The 18,477-nt window shown below is 42.7% G+C and overlaps 1 protein-coding gene across 1 annotated transcript in view; it reads right to left on the reverse strand.

Annotated features, from left to right (window-relative positions):
- The window catches only part of utp25 (UTP25 small subunit processor component), a 55,110-nt gene that overhangs the window by 10,076 nt on the left and 26,557 nt on the right, over nt 1–18,477 (reverse strand). The window contains exons 7-9 of the mRNA XM_068045099.1: nt 10,826–11,039; nt 8,702–8,904; nt 748–930 (exon numbers count right to left, since the gene is read on the reverse strand). Of these exons, the coding sequence (XP_067901200.1) occupies nt 748–930; nt 8,702–8,904; nt 10,826–11,039 (600 nt within the window). The remainder of the gene's footprint in view (nt 1–747; nt 931–8,701; nt 8,905–10,825; nt 11,040–18,477) is intronic.

An 18,477-nucleotide genomic window follows, 5' to 3' on the forward strand; every position in this document is an offset into this window, starting at 1 on the left:
TTATTCTCCTTGGTTGAGATGTCGATAATCAGGGGGCATAGAGGTTTAGAGGGAATTTGACGGAAAATTCTTTCACCTAGAGGATGGTGGGGATCTGGAACTCAATGTCTGAAAGGGTGATAGAGGCAGAAATCCTCATCGCATTTAAAAAGTACTTGGATATGTACTTGAGGTGCCATAACCTACAAGGCTCCAGACCAAGAGCTGGAGAGTGGGATCAGGCTGGATGACTACATTGGGGAAGGCTAACAAGGCAAGGGAATACACAATAAAGAAGGATAGTGAGTAGCGTTTAGGCAAAGAGGACTTTGGAGTGCAGGTTCCCAGATCCCTGAAGGTGGCTGGACAAGTCATGAAGGCATAAGGGATACTTGCCTTTATTAGCCGAGACATAGATTATAAGAGAAGGGAGGTTATGCTGGAACTGTATAAAAATACTCATTCTGTGCAGTCAATTGCTATTAAACAGCGACACCAAATTGTTTATTTTACAGTCTATTCTGGCACCCATGTGGATTATTTCTTCAGAGCCACTCTTCTACAACCTAAATGCAGCACAGGTCAGACCCAAAGCAGTCAGTATGGAGCGAGAATCATTTGGTTACTTGCATTAACTTTTACAGAATAAACAATATTGTTTATGCAAACTGGGTTCAACCAATTTACACTGTTCTTCAATTAAAATTAGACTCAACAGTATTCCCCAAAATCCAGATAGCCAATAAAAAAAGTTCACAACAAACAAACCTGTCCTCTGTAATTGAAAGAGTGTTTACTGTAAATAGCATTAATCTGTGGATCCTGAAGTGCACTGAAGACCAAAGTCTGTCTGTAATACTTGGACCAATTGTTCAGACTCCACATCCGCACACGAGAGAAATCCACTCCATGTGGCTCATGAGGTTGCTGGTTAAGATGTTTCATTAGGTGCTGCAACAAGTGAGAGTATTGCACTGAAAAAAATGACTGAATTTACACACCACATTAAAACTTATATAGCGGAATCACTTGCAAAAACGTACGAAGTTTCCTAAATACCTATTTGTTCTTGGGATGTGGGTGACACTGACAAGGTAAAAAGAGAAAGAGAAGAGGGACAATGTTGCCCGACTAAGGACTGTCAGCTGGCAGGAGTATTCCCCACCTCCGATAAAACCACCAATGATGATGGCTGCCCCTGCCGGGAAGAAGAGATATTTTAAAAACTGGTGAAGGAAGTATTCAGCCCGGAGCACCAGAAGGTCCTAAAAATGGTTTATCAGTAGGAGGAAGCTATATAGATATCATGCGATGGGCTACTGGCTTAGACCAGCAGGCAAATAAAGTAGGAGCTATAGCAGCGGTGACCACACAAAAGGGATGCTATAATTGTGGCAAACAAGGTCACATGGCAAAGGACTGTAAGGGGCCAGAGAGGAAAGGCACCATCCAACAACTGATGTAGGAACTGCAGAAAGCCAGGGCACAACCGGAGTAACTGCTGGACATCTGGTGACGGAAAGGAAGGACAAGGGCCTAGACAGACCTCTAGTGGCAGGTCAGGGCAACAGTACTTGACAGCTGACGAGGTCCAGCAACTGTTCCGGGATATGGCCGAGAACCACGCATTGGGGACATCGACCCTCGGGGGACCCCCGAATGTTTGTTGACGCGCTATTAGGGGGCCAGCAGTGCAGTATGTTAATCGACACTGGGGCATCTGTAGCAATCATAGACCTGGATTTACCAGTAACAACAAAAACAGTAACTTTGTCTGGGATGGGGGGGGGGGGGGGACAAGAATTGAAGCAAACCGCAGTGAAACTATCCCTCTAGAAGTAGGCGATTAATGATCCCCACCTGATTATGGGTATACGTAAGACCACGGAAGGAAGTATCCTGGGGATGGACCTTTTAATAGAGCTGGGGGCTCTGATTAACCCAGGGTACCATAAGATACTGATGCGGGGTCCACTCAAAGGGAAAAGAACCTCTATGATCAATCGCAATGTGACGGCGGTGACCAAGGCTGACCCAGACCCATGGGAACACCACGGTCCCTGAGGAGCGCTGAGCGACAAATCACCAGGGTTTGGGCGCAGCACAAACATGACTGTGGAAGGGTTAACATGGCACCCGTCTATATACCGGGATCAGAGCATGCCCCAAGAAAGCAATATCCCACTAGATGGGAGGCGCAGGAGGCAGTGTGGGAAATAGTACAGAGCCTGGAACGTGGAGGAATAGTGAGGAGGCTGCAGTCTTCCACAAATTCCCCCGTTTGGCCAGTCGGGAAGCCTGACGGATCTTACCGACTATCAATTACACAGCCCTGAATGAAGTAACACCTAGAGAACACCCGACAATGGCTAGTCCTGCTACTATATTTAATGGCTCGGTGCCAGAACATACCATCTTCTCTGTACTAGACATAGCGAACAGATTTTGGGCTATCCCGTTGCATGAGTAATCCCAGGACAAGTTTGCATTCACTGTAGGGCACCGGCAATATACTTGGACGTGCTTGTCTCAGGGATTTCACAATAGCCTGGCGATTTTTCACCTGGTCATGTGCGACACTGAGTCAGGCAAGCATAACCGAGGACAGTACCGTAGTCCAATACGTAGACAACATTTTGATTGCCTCAAAGACCACCAAGAGGCATGGAGGGGCCCAACTGAGCCTTTTAAAACTACTGTAGAAGATGGAATTTAAGGTGAGCCCGAAGAAAACTCAATTAGGACAACAACGGGTCAAATACTTAAGGTACCAGGTCACACAGGGCAAGCGGGTGCTCCCCCAAAGTAGAAAGGAGGCCATAGATAGAATGCCCAGATCGGTGGACGCAAGATGAATTAGAAAGGTCCTGGGACTATTCAACTATTGTCGGAATTTCGTAGAGAACTTTGCGAAAATCGCAGCACCCCTACAGGATCTGACCCGGTGGGTTGGGGGGGGGGGGGGGGGGTGGGGGGGCAGGGGAGAAAGGCATGACAGGACAGTATAGAATGGGGAGAGGAACGGGAACGAGCATACACTGCATTAAAACAGGCGCTCATCCTCGCGCCAGCACTAGGGTTACCCTGCATGGGAAAACCATACCATCTGTATGCCCACAACGAGGACGGGTTTTATAGTGCGGTACTAACCCAACAGCAAGGGGATCACATCAGACCGGTAGCATATTTTTCAACCAAGCAATCCAGTGTAGTCAGCAGCATGTCCCACTGTGTAGCAACACTTGATTGCGCATCATGGGCAGTGAAGGTCTGTGAACCTATAACAAAGACAGGGGAAGGCAGTTCCTCATACGAGACACACTATTGCGGAATTACCGAATACAGGGAAACTTAGGATGGTATCTGACAGTAGATGGGCAACCTGGGAAGCAGTACTGTTACCGAGAGATAAATCAGTCGTGACCGTCCGTGACAACAGAGTTAATCCAGCAGAGAGCATGCTGCAGGAAGGGGAGGAGCACAGTTGTCTGCTCGAGTTGGAGGAAGGGACGCCAGGAATCTTAGAGGATGATGAGATAAAAGGAGCAGATATGACCCTGTTTGTGGATAGGTCCCGTAGATATGTGGATGGGACCCCGTATACCGGTGGGGCAGTTGTTAACGAAAGGGAACATGTTGTCGGTGTTGGTAAATTATCAGGAGACCTTTCAGTTCAGGTAGCAGAATGGATAGCCCTAAAAGAGGCCCTATGGATGGCAAAAGGATAGCGGGCCAACATTTACACTGACAGTAGATGTACTACCCAAAGGCATATGACTACATGGTGAACTAGAACCGACAGGGTTCTGTCACCTTGGGAGGGGGAAATATTCAGCATGAGGCAATAATTAGGGAGCTGGCAGAGGTAGCAAAGCTGCCACTGGACACAGCAGTAATAAAGGTTAAGGCGCATCAGAAAGGGACAGACCCAATACAAGTAGGCAATCATTGGGCGGATGCGGAAGCCACATCCGACCCAGTGTCACCAATAGCTGCAATTGCGATCGGGCCAGAAGTAGTAAATCTGGTAGACCTTCACATAGATGTAGGAGAGGAGCAGAGACAGCGGGAGAAGCAGGGTGCAGCTGAACTCCCCGACGGGATCCGGTGGAAGGACAGTCAGCTTCGTATCCACCATAACTTGATGAATTATACCAGGTGAATGCACACCATGGGAGGGAAGCCATGTTAGGGAGAATGAGCTGGTGGTGGCAAGGTATGGGAGGGAATGTAGCAAAATATTGCCAGAAGCATTTGGTGTGTGCACAGCAGAACCAATAAAGGTCCATATGTCACACCAACCCCGGCCGAAGGGGCCATGAGAGCAGATACAAAGTGATTTTACGCAGCCCCTCCTGCCGAGTGGAGGAAAGAACTATGCCTGGTCATCAGCGACCAATTTACAACATCACTGCAAGCCTTTCCCACACGGGACTGCCCAGCCAGTACAGTGGCTCGAATAATGGCTGAAGGAGTGATCCCCAGGTGGGGAATACCCTTGCAGATAGATTCGGATAAAGGGACACATTTCACAGGTAGGGTGATCAAAGAAACTTGTAAGTTTCATAAAGATTTCATTAAGTGGCATAAAACAGAAGTTTCATATCCCCATCACCTGCAAAGCTCAGGCATGGCGGAACGAATGAATAGGACGTTAAAAAGGGCTTTGGCTAAAGCCATCCAGCAAACAGGACGAGGCTGGGCCGATCTATTGCCTGGAATCCTAATGAGGCTCAGGGCAACACCCAACAGAATGACTGGACTAACCCCGTATGAATTAATAACAAGAAGGGCGATGAGATTGCCAGGGGATGTTGTAGCAGGTAGTAAGGAAGTGGGGCCCATGAGAGAAAGGGTTAAAAGATTTGTGAAAGAACTGTGCACACAATTGCATGAGCTGAAACAAGAGGTCAGAGATCAGCAGATCATACAGGATAGGGAAACGGACATGAAAGAGCAACAGGCAAAAATGCCTAATGTAGGAGATAAAGTAATGGTAAAGGTAATGCCCGAGAAACTGGGATTTGCGCCTAAGTGGATAGGATCCTACAAGGTAATAATGACTAGCGACACCTGCGCCTGTCCGGACATCAGAGGGAAGGGACGCTGAAAACACTCGACGCAGCTGAAACATGTAACTTACTGATTTTGTTTTGCAGAAGTTAATCATGGCTGACCAGTGACGACTGGAAAGCCCATTATATCTTACAAAATGTTAGCCATAATACTGATGCTCCTGGGACTGGGAATCGGCAAAGGTTCAACCCGCCAAGCGACAATCGGATTGTACTCAATGGCAAAATGGAAGGGGGACTCAAATACCCTGGAGCTTAACATACGGCAGACAACATGCTTCCGGTGTGGCATTGGGGAAGTAACTGTCAATGTCAGTCCCCGGATTGGGCCTGCTTCCAATTCCGGAACCTAACCAGGGTGTGCATCATTCTCAATGAGACACAATACAACGGGATGGCTGAGTTTTGTTGGCCCCTTGTACAGGACTGTTTGATGATCAGATGTGAACCCACACGTGAAGGTAAAGCCTTTGAGCCAGAACTTAGGGACAAGGGGATCTACCTAAGTGGCGGACATGGAGCATGGCAAATTTACCCAAAGCCAACTCAACTCACGACCCCACCTCTTGCCACAACAGCATCAGCTGACTTAACAGAACACCGACACCAAGGACACAAATAACAGACCCCCCCCTTGCCCAACACTAAACCCTGGGCCAGAGAATGGGCTAGTGTTAACAAAAACGAGAAAGACTTTGTATGATAATGTACATCATGAGCTGGTACCCATTGTCCTAAATATTTCTAACATTAAATTACCTCAGTGGAGCCTGGTGGAAACCCAAACATTGTATGAGGCTTTGGTAAAACAAGTAATAACGCAGGCCTTTTAGTTTAATGCCTGGGGGCGACCAAGGGGTGCATCCCTTGCTCAGGGGAGGTACCGACGAAAACGTAGTTTATTAAATGATGCTGCCACGCTGTAACACAGGAACTTCAGTCGTAAATTCTACTGACTTGGCTTCAGTGGACCAAAAGGTCTGGCCGCTAAGCACCCAACTTAAGGTAAGCCTCAGACAGGGACAAATGATCCAGAGCGGATAGCTCGGTATGGATCAAAACCGGACGTGGTTAGCTCAGGATCTGGTTACGGTATTTGAGAGTCACACGTGGACCATTAAATGAATTAATTGGCGAAGTGCGTAACATCTGAGGATGCAGTTAGGAATGATGTCTGCAGCACTTATGGATCTTGGATGCTTGAGCAGACGCGGGACAGCCTGAGACAGCTCCATGAGGGTGAAGTTCCCCTGTGGATATCAAACACCCACTTGTCTAACCTGTCCCATCACCGGAACCAGTACCTGACTGGTTGCCAGCTCAGAGGTTTAACCCATGTGCATAAAACTGATGAAAAATGTATCGTCAATAACTGCCTATTGATAGGTGTGGTCCTGGCAATCCCGGTTATACCAGAATCAATACCCAGTAAGGCATTATACAAAGTGGAGAACATTGGGGTAATAAGGGAAGATTATTACACAAGATATCATAGTATATTGCCATATGCTGTAGAAATAGAGGGGGAAACGGTAGGTACCACCTTAGATAGATGTAGTGTAGGAGCCTCTGCTGTGGTGTGTCCACACCCAATCTATATAACTGAAGCGGCAAAATGTGGACTTAATGCAACGATCAATTGTACAATGGAAGCTATACGGACAGTAATGGAACTGACCCACGTTGCATATGTGGGAAAGGAAAGATATTGTCTGACCATGATACAACAGGAGTATCAGGACGGACACATCCGATCCTGTCCGATAACTAATCACAAGGTGTGTCTACACCCACAGGTACCAACAAGGGTGGGCAAGGTAGAGCTGGTGGAGATACATAAAATGGAAACCGTCAACCTGCAGGTTACCGAGAGCATAAAAGGAAAACCTCAATACTTGAGGCAGTTCTCACACTCTATCCCACCACTGCCCAGAAACCTCACAGGCATCTATGAGGGGCTGCAGCAGGTACATAGGGTGCATTATACATTACAACAACAACAAAATAAGGCGCTGGAAGAGGAGGTCTAACAGAACGATGATACCACATGGTGGGAGGATCTGTGGAATTGGGGTTCAAACGTCCAGATACCCCCCGGTTCAGGATCATCTTTTACATTTTGGTCATCGTCCAAGTAGCGGTGGTTGTATATTTGACATGTTTAATCCACAGGATCAGGAGGGCACACAAGGAGAGGCCAGTAGGATGGGGACATGAGAACTCGAGGATTAAGAAAGTTGTTAGTGAGCCTTTACTGCAGGGCAGACCCAAACAGATGGTGTGATCAATTGTCTTTGCAACGCTAAGCTCGATACCTGGCCGGTATCAATGAGCGGCGGAGAGCAGTGAGGGTTGGACACAGATCACGGTTAAGAGTTGTGGCCCATCATGGGCTAGGCCAAGGGTCAAAAGGGGGGACTTGAAGGGGTCAAGTAGAAACAAACTGAGAATTAGATAAGCATCTCAGCAGAATATAGCAGTCAGGTTGAGAAAAGAAACAGATAAACTGCTAGGGCAAAGGGCAGGATTAGGTAATGAAGGTTGTAGCCAGGGGCCTCGAGGCCACACAATCAACCATTGCTGTGGAATGTTGGTGAAATGGGAAACAAAGAGATAATAGACTTGGGATGGAGCCATCTGGTATGTGTTTTGATAAGGCTGAGGCTGTATGTTCATCGGACTGTGTAATCAATCACCATTGTTTTAATTAAAGTGTATACGGTATACAAGTTTGTGCTCTTGACTGTAAAGTCAGAGTTCTACCTAGGAATGCCCGAGATAGACTCTCCTTATATAAATCGATCGAAGCCCGAGTCTCATGTGTTTTTTTTTTAAATTTGATTTTGATTTAGGTTGTCCCAAAACACCAGGGGGCATTAACAGTGAACTACATAGCATGGGATTGGAGTCACATGTATGTCAAGCTCTCTCTGAAGTACATTAGTGAAGAAGTTGAGTTTTTACAAAAGTCCTGTCGTTTTCATGGCTTTTCTTTTTGCTGCAATCCCACAAATTACCAGATGTTTCTGAATTCAGTTTTGTAATTTGCCATGTTTATGTCTGAACTCAAAGCCTCTGCAATGCTGGTCCAGTACAATAACTATTTGACTACTGCACCCATTTAAATTAGACAAATGGGTCTTATTTTCTTGCTATCTTTCCCAAACTTAGTGACAGATGTTGTTCTGAACTAATTATTACTGCTTCAAAATCAAATGCATCTTTGAAGGCTTCTGTAAAGATGACTATAACTTCTCCAATCCCTTCAGATAGGCATGTTTTATTAATGCGACAGTTCTTTGAGCATACGAGCAGTGGTTGCTTTGTTTTTTGTTCATTTGATGAATTCAGAATTTGGTTTCTTCATATAGTAGTTATTGCGAAATACTATAATTTTAACAAAATTAGAGCTACTTCCATTTTAATTTCAATGCTGAAATACTAACAAGTTGATAAACTTCAATTTACTAAATCTGAATGTATCATCCCATCTTTATAATTTTGGCAGTCAGCATATTAAAACCTAAAATGCTTTTAGAAATACTAGGTATCCCTGAAGGCAAGACATGCTTAGAATAAACTTCCAATTACTAAAAAAAAAATTGAGTTTTTCAGATAATTCACTGAAAATTGTTGGAAATTCTTACCACAATATGTTCCCAGTTTTGCATAAGGTAAATATCAGCTTGGTCAATAATTAATATTTCAATAGAGGAGAGGAAATCAAAATCCCTTGTCTTGTCACCCTCAGCTTTGATAATTGTCCGCAAGCCCAAGGGAGAAGCAATAATGATATCACTAGAATAAAATGGTGCATACAATCTCACACTCCTCCGAAGGATGGCCACACCTGATTAAGAGAAACAAGCACACACAAATTAGTTTATGAATAATGAGCATACTCACTTCCTTCTTCCTCACCCAACACCACACAGCAAACAGATTTATTCTACGGTGTGGCGGTCAGCCATACAGTCCTACATGGTCCCAGGTAATATCCAGGTGGGTGCAAAGTTAGGCAATTTCTGTCAGAATGCTACAACTGAACTCAGTACTCCCAACCTAGTCATGACAAAAAAGCAGAGTTCAATTCATCTAAGAATACTACGTGGGCAAGATGCTGAAGAGCCACCACCAGTGAAACTATACCCTAAGTACATAGGGAGGCAGAATATTAGAGGCAAAAAAGCACAATTTTCTCATGTTCACTGCTGACTTGCATCTAGCTAGAAAACAAATACTGGTATATTCTTGGGTTAAAGTCCTAGCAACATTTAGTAGTAGTGTAAAATGGACGGCACAGTGGCTAGCACCGCAGCCTCACAGCTCCAGCGACCTGGGTTCAGTTCTGGGTACTGCCTGTGTGGAGTTTGCAAGTTCTCCCTGTGACCACGTGGGTTTCCGCCGGGTGCTCCCACAGCCAAATACTTGCAGGTTGATAGATAAATTGGCCGTTGTAAATTGCCCCTAATGTAGGTAGATGGTAGGAGAATGGTGGGGATGTGGTAGGGAATATGGGATTAACGTAGGATTAGTATAAATGGGTGGCTGTTGGTCAGCACCAACTCGGTGGGCCGAAGGGCCTGTTTCAGTGCTGTATCTCTAAAAAAAAAAAATCTGCAGCATGCCAAACAAAGTCCAGAATATCCCAAATAGTACTGTTTATTTTAAACTTGCTGCGGATTCAATTTTTTTTATTATTTGCCCTTTTTCTAGTCTCCATGCACCGTAAGGAAGCTGTGTGTGCACCATCCCAATCAAGAGGTTGGGTGAGAAATCCATTTCCAGACCTCTACAAATACAGCTCTCTAAGCAGATACAAAAGGAGCATGTAAGAACAACCTAGGAATGGCTCCTTGAATCTCTTCCCTAACTACAGGGGACAGCCTACCCTATGTAGCATATCTCTTGACTATTGCTGACAGAGGTAGTGCACTGTGCAGCAAATCATGAACATGAATCAGCTTCCTACTCTCACTTCTATTTACAAGGACATGTAAAAAGATTGGAAGAAAAATTATAATAGCACAGAAACATTTTCTTCCTTCTAAATCAATCACCAAAGCAGAAGGAATTCAGCTGAACGATGGATATACTTCTGCAGATGTTAGAAGAATTATTGCTATAAACCCTTTGATATTATTTTGGGAAATTAATTTTTCTACACTTATTTTGATTAAATATGATTTGTTCTTGTAGTACTCCAGCTAACTTTTTCTATACATACTGTATGATTTTGTGGTGAATGAAACTATAATCAAAAGCTTGTCAGCAGTACAAGATATGATATGGCTCATATTTACCACTCCGGCTTTTGATTTTACATTTCTACAAGAGACTCCTACTTCAATCCTGTTGGAGCAGTGGTGTTACTAGGCATATTTAGAACAAAAATGTAGAGAAACTACTATTCTTACTGCACAATAAACTTAATTCATCTCAAATTGCTACAATAACCAATACTTCATTTAAGTGTCGTATAGGTCAAAGTACTCTATAAATAATCCAAGTTTGGAAGGGCAGAATCTAAGAATTGTGGGTTTTATTCTCACTTCAGCATATGCCCATTTTTACTTTACTGAAATCCTAGTGACGCTACTGTGGAAGGTATCATTTAGAGAGGTTTCCTTATCTAAACTGGAGAGTGGGAAAAAACCCATCAATGTTAACAGCTGTTCCACCAACTTCCTGTGAATACTGAGGTACGACAACATACTGTTACAAATGAAATTTCGTGTAACTTAAATCAACACAAAAAACTCTGTAGTTACCTATTCGGAAGTGGTCATCAATATTACCAGTAAAAATAGCCTCATAATCTTCAGGTCGTTTTAGATGTGGTGGTTTGTCTCCTGGATTAGAGCCATATTCATCCTTAAATCTCTTCTTGTTGCTCACTTCCAGCTTGTCTTTCACATCAAGAAGACTAATCAAAATTTTTACCACTCTTAAAGCAGACTCTCTAAACGGCACCACAATAAGTACCTGCGAAGTACACAAATATTTTCTTCTTAAAACTTAAGACTCTTGATTTTTTAATTTTTCCTATGAATGAAAACATCATCTGAAAGCAATGAATAAATGGATGGAATCAAGCAGTCTTCAATGCATTTTCCCATTATGGAGCCACTACCCAGATGCAAGGATATGCAGAAGGCCGGTGCTTCTTTATGGCCAGCCTCCATCTGCCCCACCAGCTCACCGCCCCCTGCCACCAACCCAGAAAGCACCAAGGTCCTGCAACTGCATTGATACATGATTTTAAACATTCAACACATTCGTCTGAAATTTTCCACTCCATTATTTTAGTGGAGGTCTTGACTCACTTATTCGCTTATTTTAAATTGGTTAATAATCTGCCAAATTAAACACTGGGGGGGGGGGGGGGGGGGGGGGGGAGAAGAGTTTCAGATAAAAGCAGTAAGCGTTTGTACACTAGTAATGATATGCTACAATTTCATGGTCATAGTCTTTATGCAGAACTATGCCAATGGTACAAATAGTGAGAATTCTGTAAGCAGAAAAATCATTGAGCAGACCCATCCATTGGGCCATATCTCCATTCTTCAATATTTTTGCAACTCATTACATTCCAAGATACCATGCTTTATGAGGCAACAGATCTCATCTCTCTCTTACCCCCCCCCATTTACAAATAAACCACATTAAAACATCCAACCACTTCAGTACACACTGCTTCCTTTACAACTCTTAAAAGATGGTGTATGTTGCAATTTTAGTAAAATATTTTTATTTAAATATAATGGATATTGATCATTAACACTCAGTCTGAAAATGGAGCGAGAGTACTGAATACTTTCTGCATAATCAAAAATACTGGCTACCAACTGTAATGCTCCATGGTTAGTTTCAATTTCGGGTCACCCACATCCAACATTGCTTGGAAACTTGAATACAATTTATTTATATTTATATCCATTTTACTGTTGAAGTCATTAACATTTCATCAACCTCATTAATTTTATAAATTGCAATGAACATAGATTCTTAAACAAGCTTTATTTAGACACCAGCAACCCAGCCTACTCTTCCAGATCAATATTTTATGTTTGACAATCATTCAAGAATTTTTGTTGGTCTTAAACAGTACATTGCTACACATTATAGCAGAGCAACCTAGACCATCAATTTGATTAGGAAATGTGTTAAGTCAGACATAGATCAAAAAACAAGAAACAGCAGGCAAAGTATGGTAGCTAAACAGCATCATGCATCAGCATTGCTGGTCACCCATGAATATCACAAAAATCTCTTTCAAAACTGCATGTAAAAGAGTACACCTGGCAGAGCCCAATGGATAACAAAGAGCCATGGGTCCCAACTCTTGATTTCTGCCCAGCAACCCTGGCTGTAAAGTATATTTTTGTGATAGCTCAGCAAGAACAGGACCAGACTCAACTACAACACCCTCTATAATCAGACAGCCAACATTCGTTGCCCACACCAGTACAGAGAATAACCATTTAGGAGGGCTGTGGCACCACGGAACTTGACCTCAGAAAGAGTCAAATGTTTTCAGGAAAGAAGGGGAATAAACTAAAGAAAGTCCGTGCAAAAGGTTTTGTCAGTTAAAGCACTGGAAATATTCAACAATTTAGCCACTGATTTGTGTATACACAAAAATGACTGGAAAACACTTTGCTCTAAAGTGACTATTTGATTTGCATTGAAAAGTTACTATAAACAGAATAAGTCAGGTTTGTTTCTATAGTTACAGGCCTCAGTGTCGAATAGTCCAATCAAGCACACTGACCAGACTACCAACAGGATACCACTACCTAACACATCCTCCCCACCAACTCTCCTTTCAGCATTCCAAAGGGGAGTTCAGCAGTCCCTCCACAAACACCCTGATCCATTCCTCAATCACCCGAACAACCCCTCCTCTTCCCATGCAAGCGCAAGGCATGTAACACCTGCCCTTTTACCTCCTCTTCTCACTCCTTCCAGGTGAAACAGTGAATTACTTGCTTTTCTTTCTATTCAGTATACCGTATTAGCTGCTCACGGTGTGGTCTCCTCTACATTGGAAAGACCAAACATAGGTTGGGTGAACCTATTATGGAACACCTCCATTCAGTCCACACACGCAACCCAGAGCTTCCAGTCACTTGTCATTTTAATTCTCCACTCCACTCCCACTCTGACCTCTGCTTCCTACAGTGTTCTAATGAAACTCAACATAGTTTCAAGAAACAGCATTTCATATCTTTCAATTAGGCACTTTATAGCCTTCTGGACTCAACAGAGTTCAACAATTTCAGATCTTAACTTCTGCTCCCTTTTTTTCCAGTTTTGAATGGCAACTGTTGACGATGGTTCTGTTTTCCCCATTTACACCACTTCTAGACACATCTTTTCTTTACTTGTCTCATTGCCATCCTCTTTTGCTTTGCACCTTCATCCTTTTTGTCATTTAATCTCTCCTGCCTACCACCCAAGCACAGATCTTCCCTTTTGTTCATTCCTCCTCCTGCCTATGCACTTGCTTAAAACCTATTACATCTCTAACATTTTCCAGTTCTGATCATAGAAATCATAGAAAATTTACAACACAGGAGGCCAATTGGCCCATCGCGTCTTTGCCAGTCGACCAAGGGCTACTCAGCCTAATCCCAACTTCCTGCACTAGTTCCGTAGCCCTGCAAGTAATGTCTCTTCAAATAGACATCCAAGTACTTTTTAAATGTGGTGAGAGTGTTTCTGCCTCTACCACCCTTCCAGGTACCTACCATCTACTGGTTAAAAAAAAGTTACCTCATTTCTCCTCTAATCCTTCTACCAGTTACTTTAAATCTATGCCCCCTGGTTTTTTGATCCCTCTGCTAAGGTAAATAGGTCGTTCCTATTTACTCAATCTAGCCCCTCATAATTTTATATACCTCAATTAAGTCACCCCTCAGCAAACCTGTTCCAAGGAAAACTCCAGCCTATCCAATCTTTCCTGATAGCTAAATTTTTCCAGTCCTGGCAGCATCCTCGTAAATCTCCTCTGCACCCTCCCCAGTGCAATCACATCTTTCTTGTAATACGGTGAACAGAACTGTATGCCGTACTCAAGCTGTGGTCTAACTAGCGTTGTATACAGTTCTAGCATAACCTGCCTGATCTTATACTCTATGCCTCGGCTAATAAAGGAAAGCATGCCACATGCCTTCTTAACCACTTTATCGGCCTGTCATGTTATCTTTAAGGATCTGTGAACATGCACTCGAAGGTCTCTGTTTCTCCACACTACTTGGCATTCTCCCATTTATTGTGCATTTCCTTGCCTTGCTACATCTTCTAAATGCAGTATGTCACACTTCTTCGGATTGAATTCCATTTTTTACTTTTCTGCCCAAATGACCAGATCATCTATACCTTCCTGTAATCGAAGGCTTTCCTCCTCACCTTCAACCACACAGCCAATTTTTGTATCATCTGAAAATGAAAGGTCGTCAACTTGAAACATTAACTCTGTTTGTTACTCTCCACAAATGCTGCCAGACCTGTTGAGTATTTCCACATTTTTTGTTTTTGTATCAGATTTCCAGCATCTGCAGGTACTTTACTTTTGTAGATCTGACTACCAGATGTGTAGAGTTCTTGGGTTTAGTGACTTTACATCTAAAAGATCTTTTCAATTATTTAAAAATTAAACATATTTAGTAACAAAATGAATTCAAATATCAACTCAACTTCGGCACAGTTATAACTTTGTTTCTTAAAAATTAAACCAAAGCGCATCATTGCAAAGCAAACAAATGCTTCAATATTTTATGTTAAAAAAAATCTCCTTACTAGAACAACAGATTTTCATTCCAGGAACAGCAAGAGCACTAGCTGGTAACCAAAAGAGAGAGAGAGAGAGAGAGAGAGAGAGAGAGAGAGAGAGAGAGAGAGGTCGCAGTCAAGATACCAGATCAGGTACAGGAGAAGATTAGGAACCAGAGACTGGAATCAGAAAATTGGTGCAGGCACAGAGACTGCAGACAGATGTAAATACAAATAATTTGTCTGTTGATTGTGCTGCAGACAACAAAAAGCTACTCGTCAAACCATGTGGTAATTTTTCAAATTTGTGCTACCAGTGAGGAATCGTGCCTGCTGGTAATGCATTTTGGAAATTTCAGCATGCACTGTATAATGAGCATCCAAATTTCTAATATGCTCTCCTGTTCCCCATGGGAGAAAAACAGAAAATTTCTATATGCAGTGCAACTCAAGAATTAAAAAAAAGGTAGAATTTAGTGTATTGTCAGTTTCTGGTTGGACGAGAAAAAGTTAAAGCGATTAAAGATCATTTTAAACTCTGAACATTTATGTGAAGGGGGTAAACGAAAAGCAGAAACTTAAAAGAACCTAGTTTCCATAATGATTTTTTTTTCCACAATCAGAACATGATGCAGGACCTCAATTGGGAAATAGATGAGACACAATCATTGTGTTTGTGGAATCAATGCCACCAGAAGTATACAAGAACCTTTCTTTCCCTCCACATATTTTTAACTTAAAGATTCCTGACAAGAATGTCAAGATTGTAGTAGTTGGAAAAAATGATGTTCAAACAGAGAAATACCAGACATCAAGCAGAATAGTGGTAAAGCAGTTATGGTTTTGTGTTTTCTATCACAGTTTGTAGGGGGTAATATTTGTTCAAGAATGGCTTTACTCAAAAAGGTATTTTCCATCAACTTTCTGGTTTTCCCCATATTACAGTGCATCTAAGTCAGGTAAACGACCTGCTTCCAAACTTCTGCCATTACAATTTGGCATGATACGTACAAGGTATACCAAAACATACTATGTAGACGCAGCTATTTCTCTCCATCTTTTTGGAGCCCTTGGACTTGACACCTTCAAGCAATTGAGCTTGACTTGCAAGAAAATTACAATAGGAAAACTCGCATGCTAGCGCTCACAGCCATCAACAGCCTGGGATTGAAAATGCAATCTTGGCACAGTGGTGTTGTGTTTCCTGTGAATGGTCAGTTGGCCACATTTGTGCCCAATGAATTTACCACACTAATAATAAAATGTCAACTCATTTTGATATTTTTGTAGCACCCTCAACTGCTGCATCATGGGAGTCAGTAATTGTAAGGGTTGTTGGCTCCTATTGAAATGCTAGCTTTTTCAGCCACAAAGGCCCTCGATTAATAGGCCATTAGAAGCAAGTAAAACCAATAGTCCTATTACAAGGACAGGCAAAAATAATTTTTAAGTTGGCTTCCCCAAACTACATGTTAGATACAGGCATTTAGAATCTAGAGTTAGAGTTAACCAGGTTCTGCAGCTATATCATGCAGTGGATCCATAATCATTCTACGAACATAAAACATAAGAAATAGGAGTAGACCATACAGCCCCTTGAGCCTGCTCCACCACTCAGTACAATCATGGCTGATCTTCTGCCTCAACTTCATTTTCCTGCCCACTTCCCTTATCCTTCGACTCCCTGAGAGATCAAAAATCTGTATCTCTCAGCCTTCAACATACTCAACGATGGTGCATCCACAACCCTCTGGAGTAGACTATTACAAAGATTCAGTGAAGAGATTTCTCTTCACCTTAGTCGGAATTAATCAACCCCGGCAAAGTGGCGCAGTGGTTAGCACCGCAGCCTCACAGCTCCAGGGACCCGGGTTCGATTCCGGGTACTGCCTGTGTGGAGTTTGCAAGTTCTCCCTGTGTCTGCGTGGGTTTTCTCCAGGTGCTCCGGTTTCCTCCCACAAGCCAAAAGACTTGCAGGTTGATAGGTAAATTGGCCATTATAAATTGTCACTAGTATAGGTAGGTGGTAGGGAAATATAGGGACAGGTGGGGATGTTTGTTGGGAATATGGGATTAGTGCAGGATTAGTATAAAATGGGTGGTTGATGTTCGGCACAGACTCGGTGGGCCGAAGGGCCTGTTTCAGTGCTGTATCTCTAATCTAATCTAATCTAATCTAATCTTATCCTGAGACTGTGCCCCGTGTTCTAGACACCCCAGCTAGGTGAACCAACCTCTCAGCAGCTACCCTCTCAAGTCCCTTCCGAACCTGTTTCAATTAGATCACCTTTCATCCTTCTAAACTCCAGAGAGTCTGGCCCAATTCACTCAGTCTCTCATTATAGGTCAACCCTCTCATCCCAGGAACCAACCTAGTGAACCTTCGCTGTGTTTCCAAGGCATGTATATCCTTCCTTAGAAATGGAGACCAAAATTGCACATAGTACTCCAAGTATAGTCTCACCAAAGCCCGATACAACTGTAGCAAACTTCCTTGTTCATGTAATCCAGTCCCCTTGTAATAAAGGCCAATATGCCATCTGCCTTCCTAATTGCTTGCTGTAATTGCATGCTAACTTTGTGTTACTTGTACCAGTCCACCCAAGTCTCTCTGTAAGCATTAACATTTAAAAGTTTCACACCTTTTAAAAATATTCTGCTTTTCTATTAGTTCTACCTAAGTTAATAACCTCACATTTCCCCACATTATACTCCATCTGCCACCTTGTTGCCCACTCACTTAACCTGCCGATGTCTCTCTTCAGCCTGCATGTTCTCTTCACAGCTTACATTCCCACCTAGCTTTATCGTCAGTTTACATTCCCATCTAGCTTCATATTGTCCACGAATTTGAATACGTTACTTTCCGTCTCTTCGTCTAAGTCATTAATATAGATTGTAAATAGCTGAGGCCCCAGCCTTACAGCACTCCACCAGTTACAGCCTGCCAACTTGAAAATACATCCCTTTATCCCTAATCTCTGCTTTCTGGCAGTTAACCATTCTTCCATCCATGCTAATATACTACCCCCTACTTCATAAACCCTTATCTTGCATATTAACCTTTTGTGTGGCACTTTGTCAAATGCTTTTTGGAAATCCAAGCATATTACATCCACAGACTCCCCTTTATCTACCCTACTAGTTACATCCTCAAAAATCTCTAATAAATTTGTCAAGCACACTTTCCCTTCATAAAACGATGTAGACTCTGAATTTTATGGTTTTCTAAGTGCATTGTTAAGACTTCCTTAAATAATAGATTCTAGCATTTTCCCAATGGCTGATATCAGGCTAACTTGTCTGTAGTTCCTCATTTTCTCTCTCTCTCTCTCCTTTCTTGAAAAGCAGTGTTACATTTGCTAACTTCTAATCCCCTGGGACCATTCTAGAATCTAGGGAATTTTGGAAATTCATGACCAATGCAGGTCCTGGGGATATGTTGATTTTTAGCCCCTTAAGTTGCTCCAATACTTTTTCCTCTGCTGACATTAATTACAATCACCTTAAGTTCCTCGCTGTTATTATTGGTTACACTGTATTTCCAATATGTAATTTGTGCCTTCTATTGCGAAGACAGACACATAATATATTTGTTCAACATCTCTGCCATTTCCTCATTACCCCATGATAATTTCTCCTGTCT

The sequence above is a fragment of the Heterodontus francisci genome, chromosome 13 (assembly GCF_036365525.1).
Source record: "Heterodontus francisci isolate sHetFra1 chromosome 13, sHetFra1.hap1, whole genome shotgun sequence".
Taxonomy (NCBI): domain Eukaryota; kingdom Metazoa; phylum Chordata; class Chondrichthyes; order Heterodontiformes; family Heterodontidae; genus Heterodontus; species Heterodontus francisci.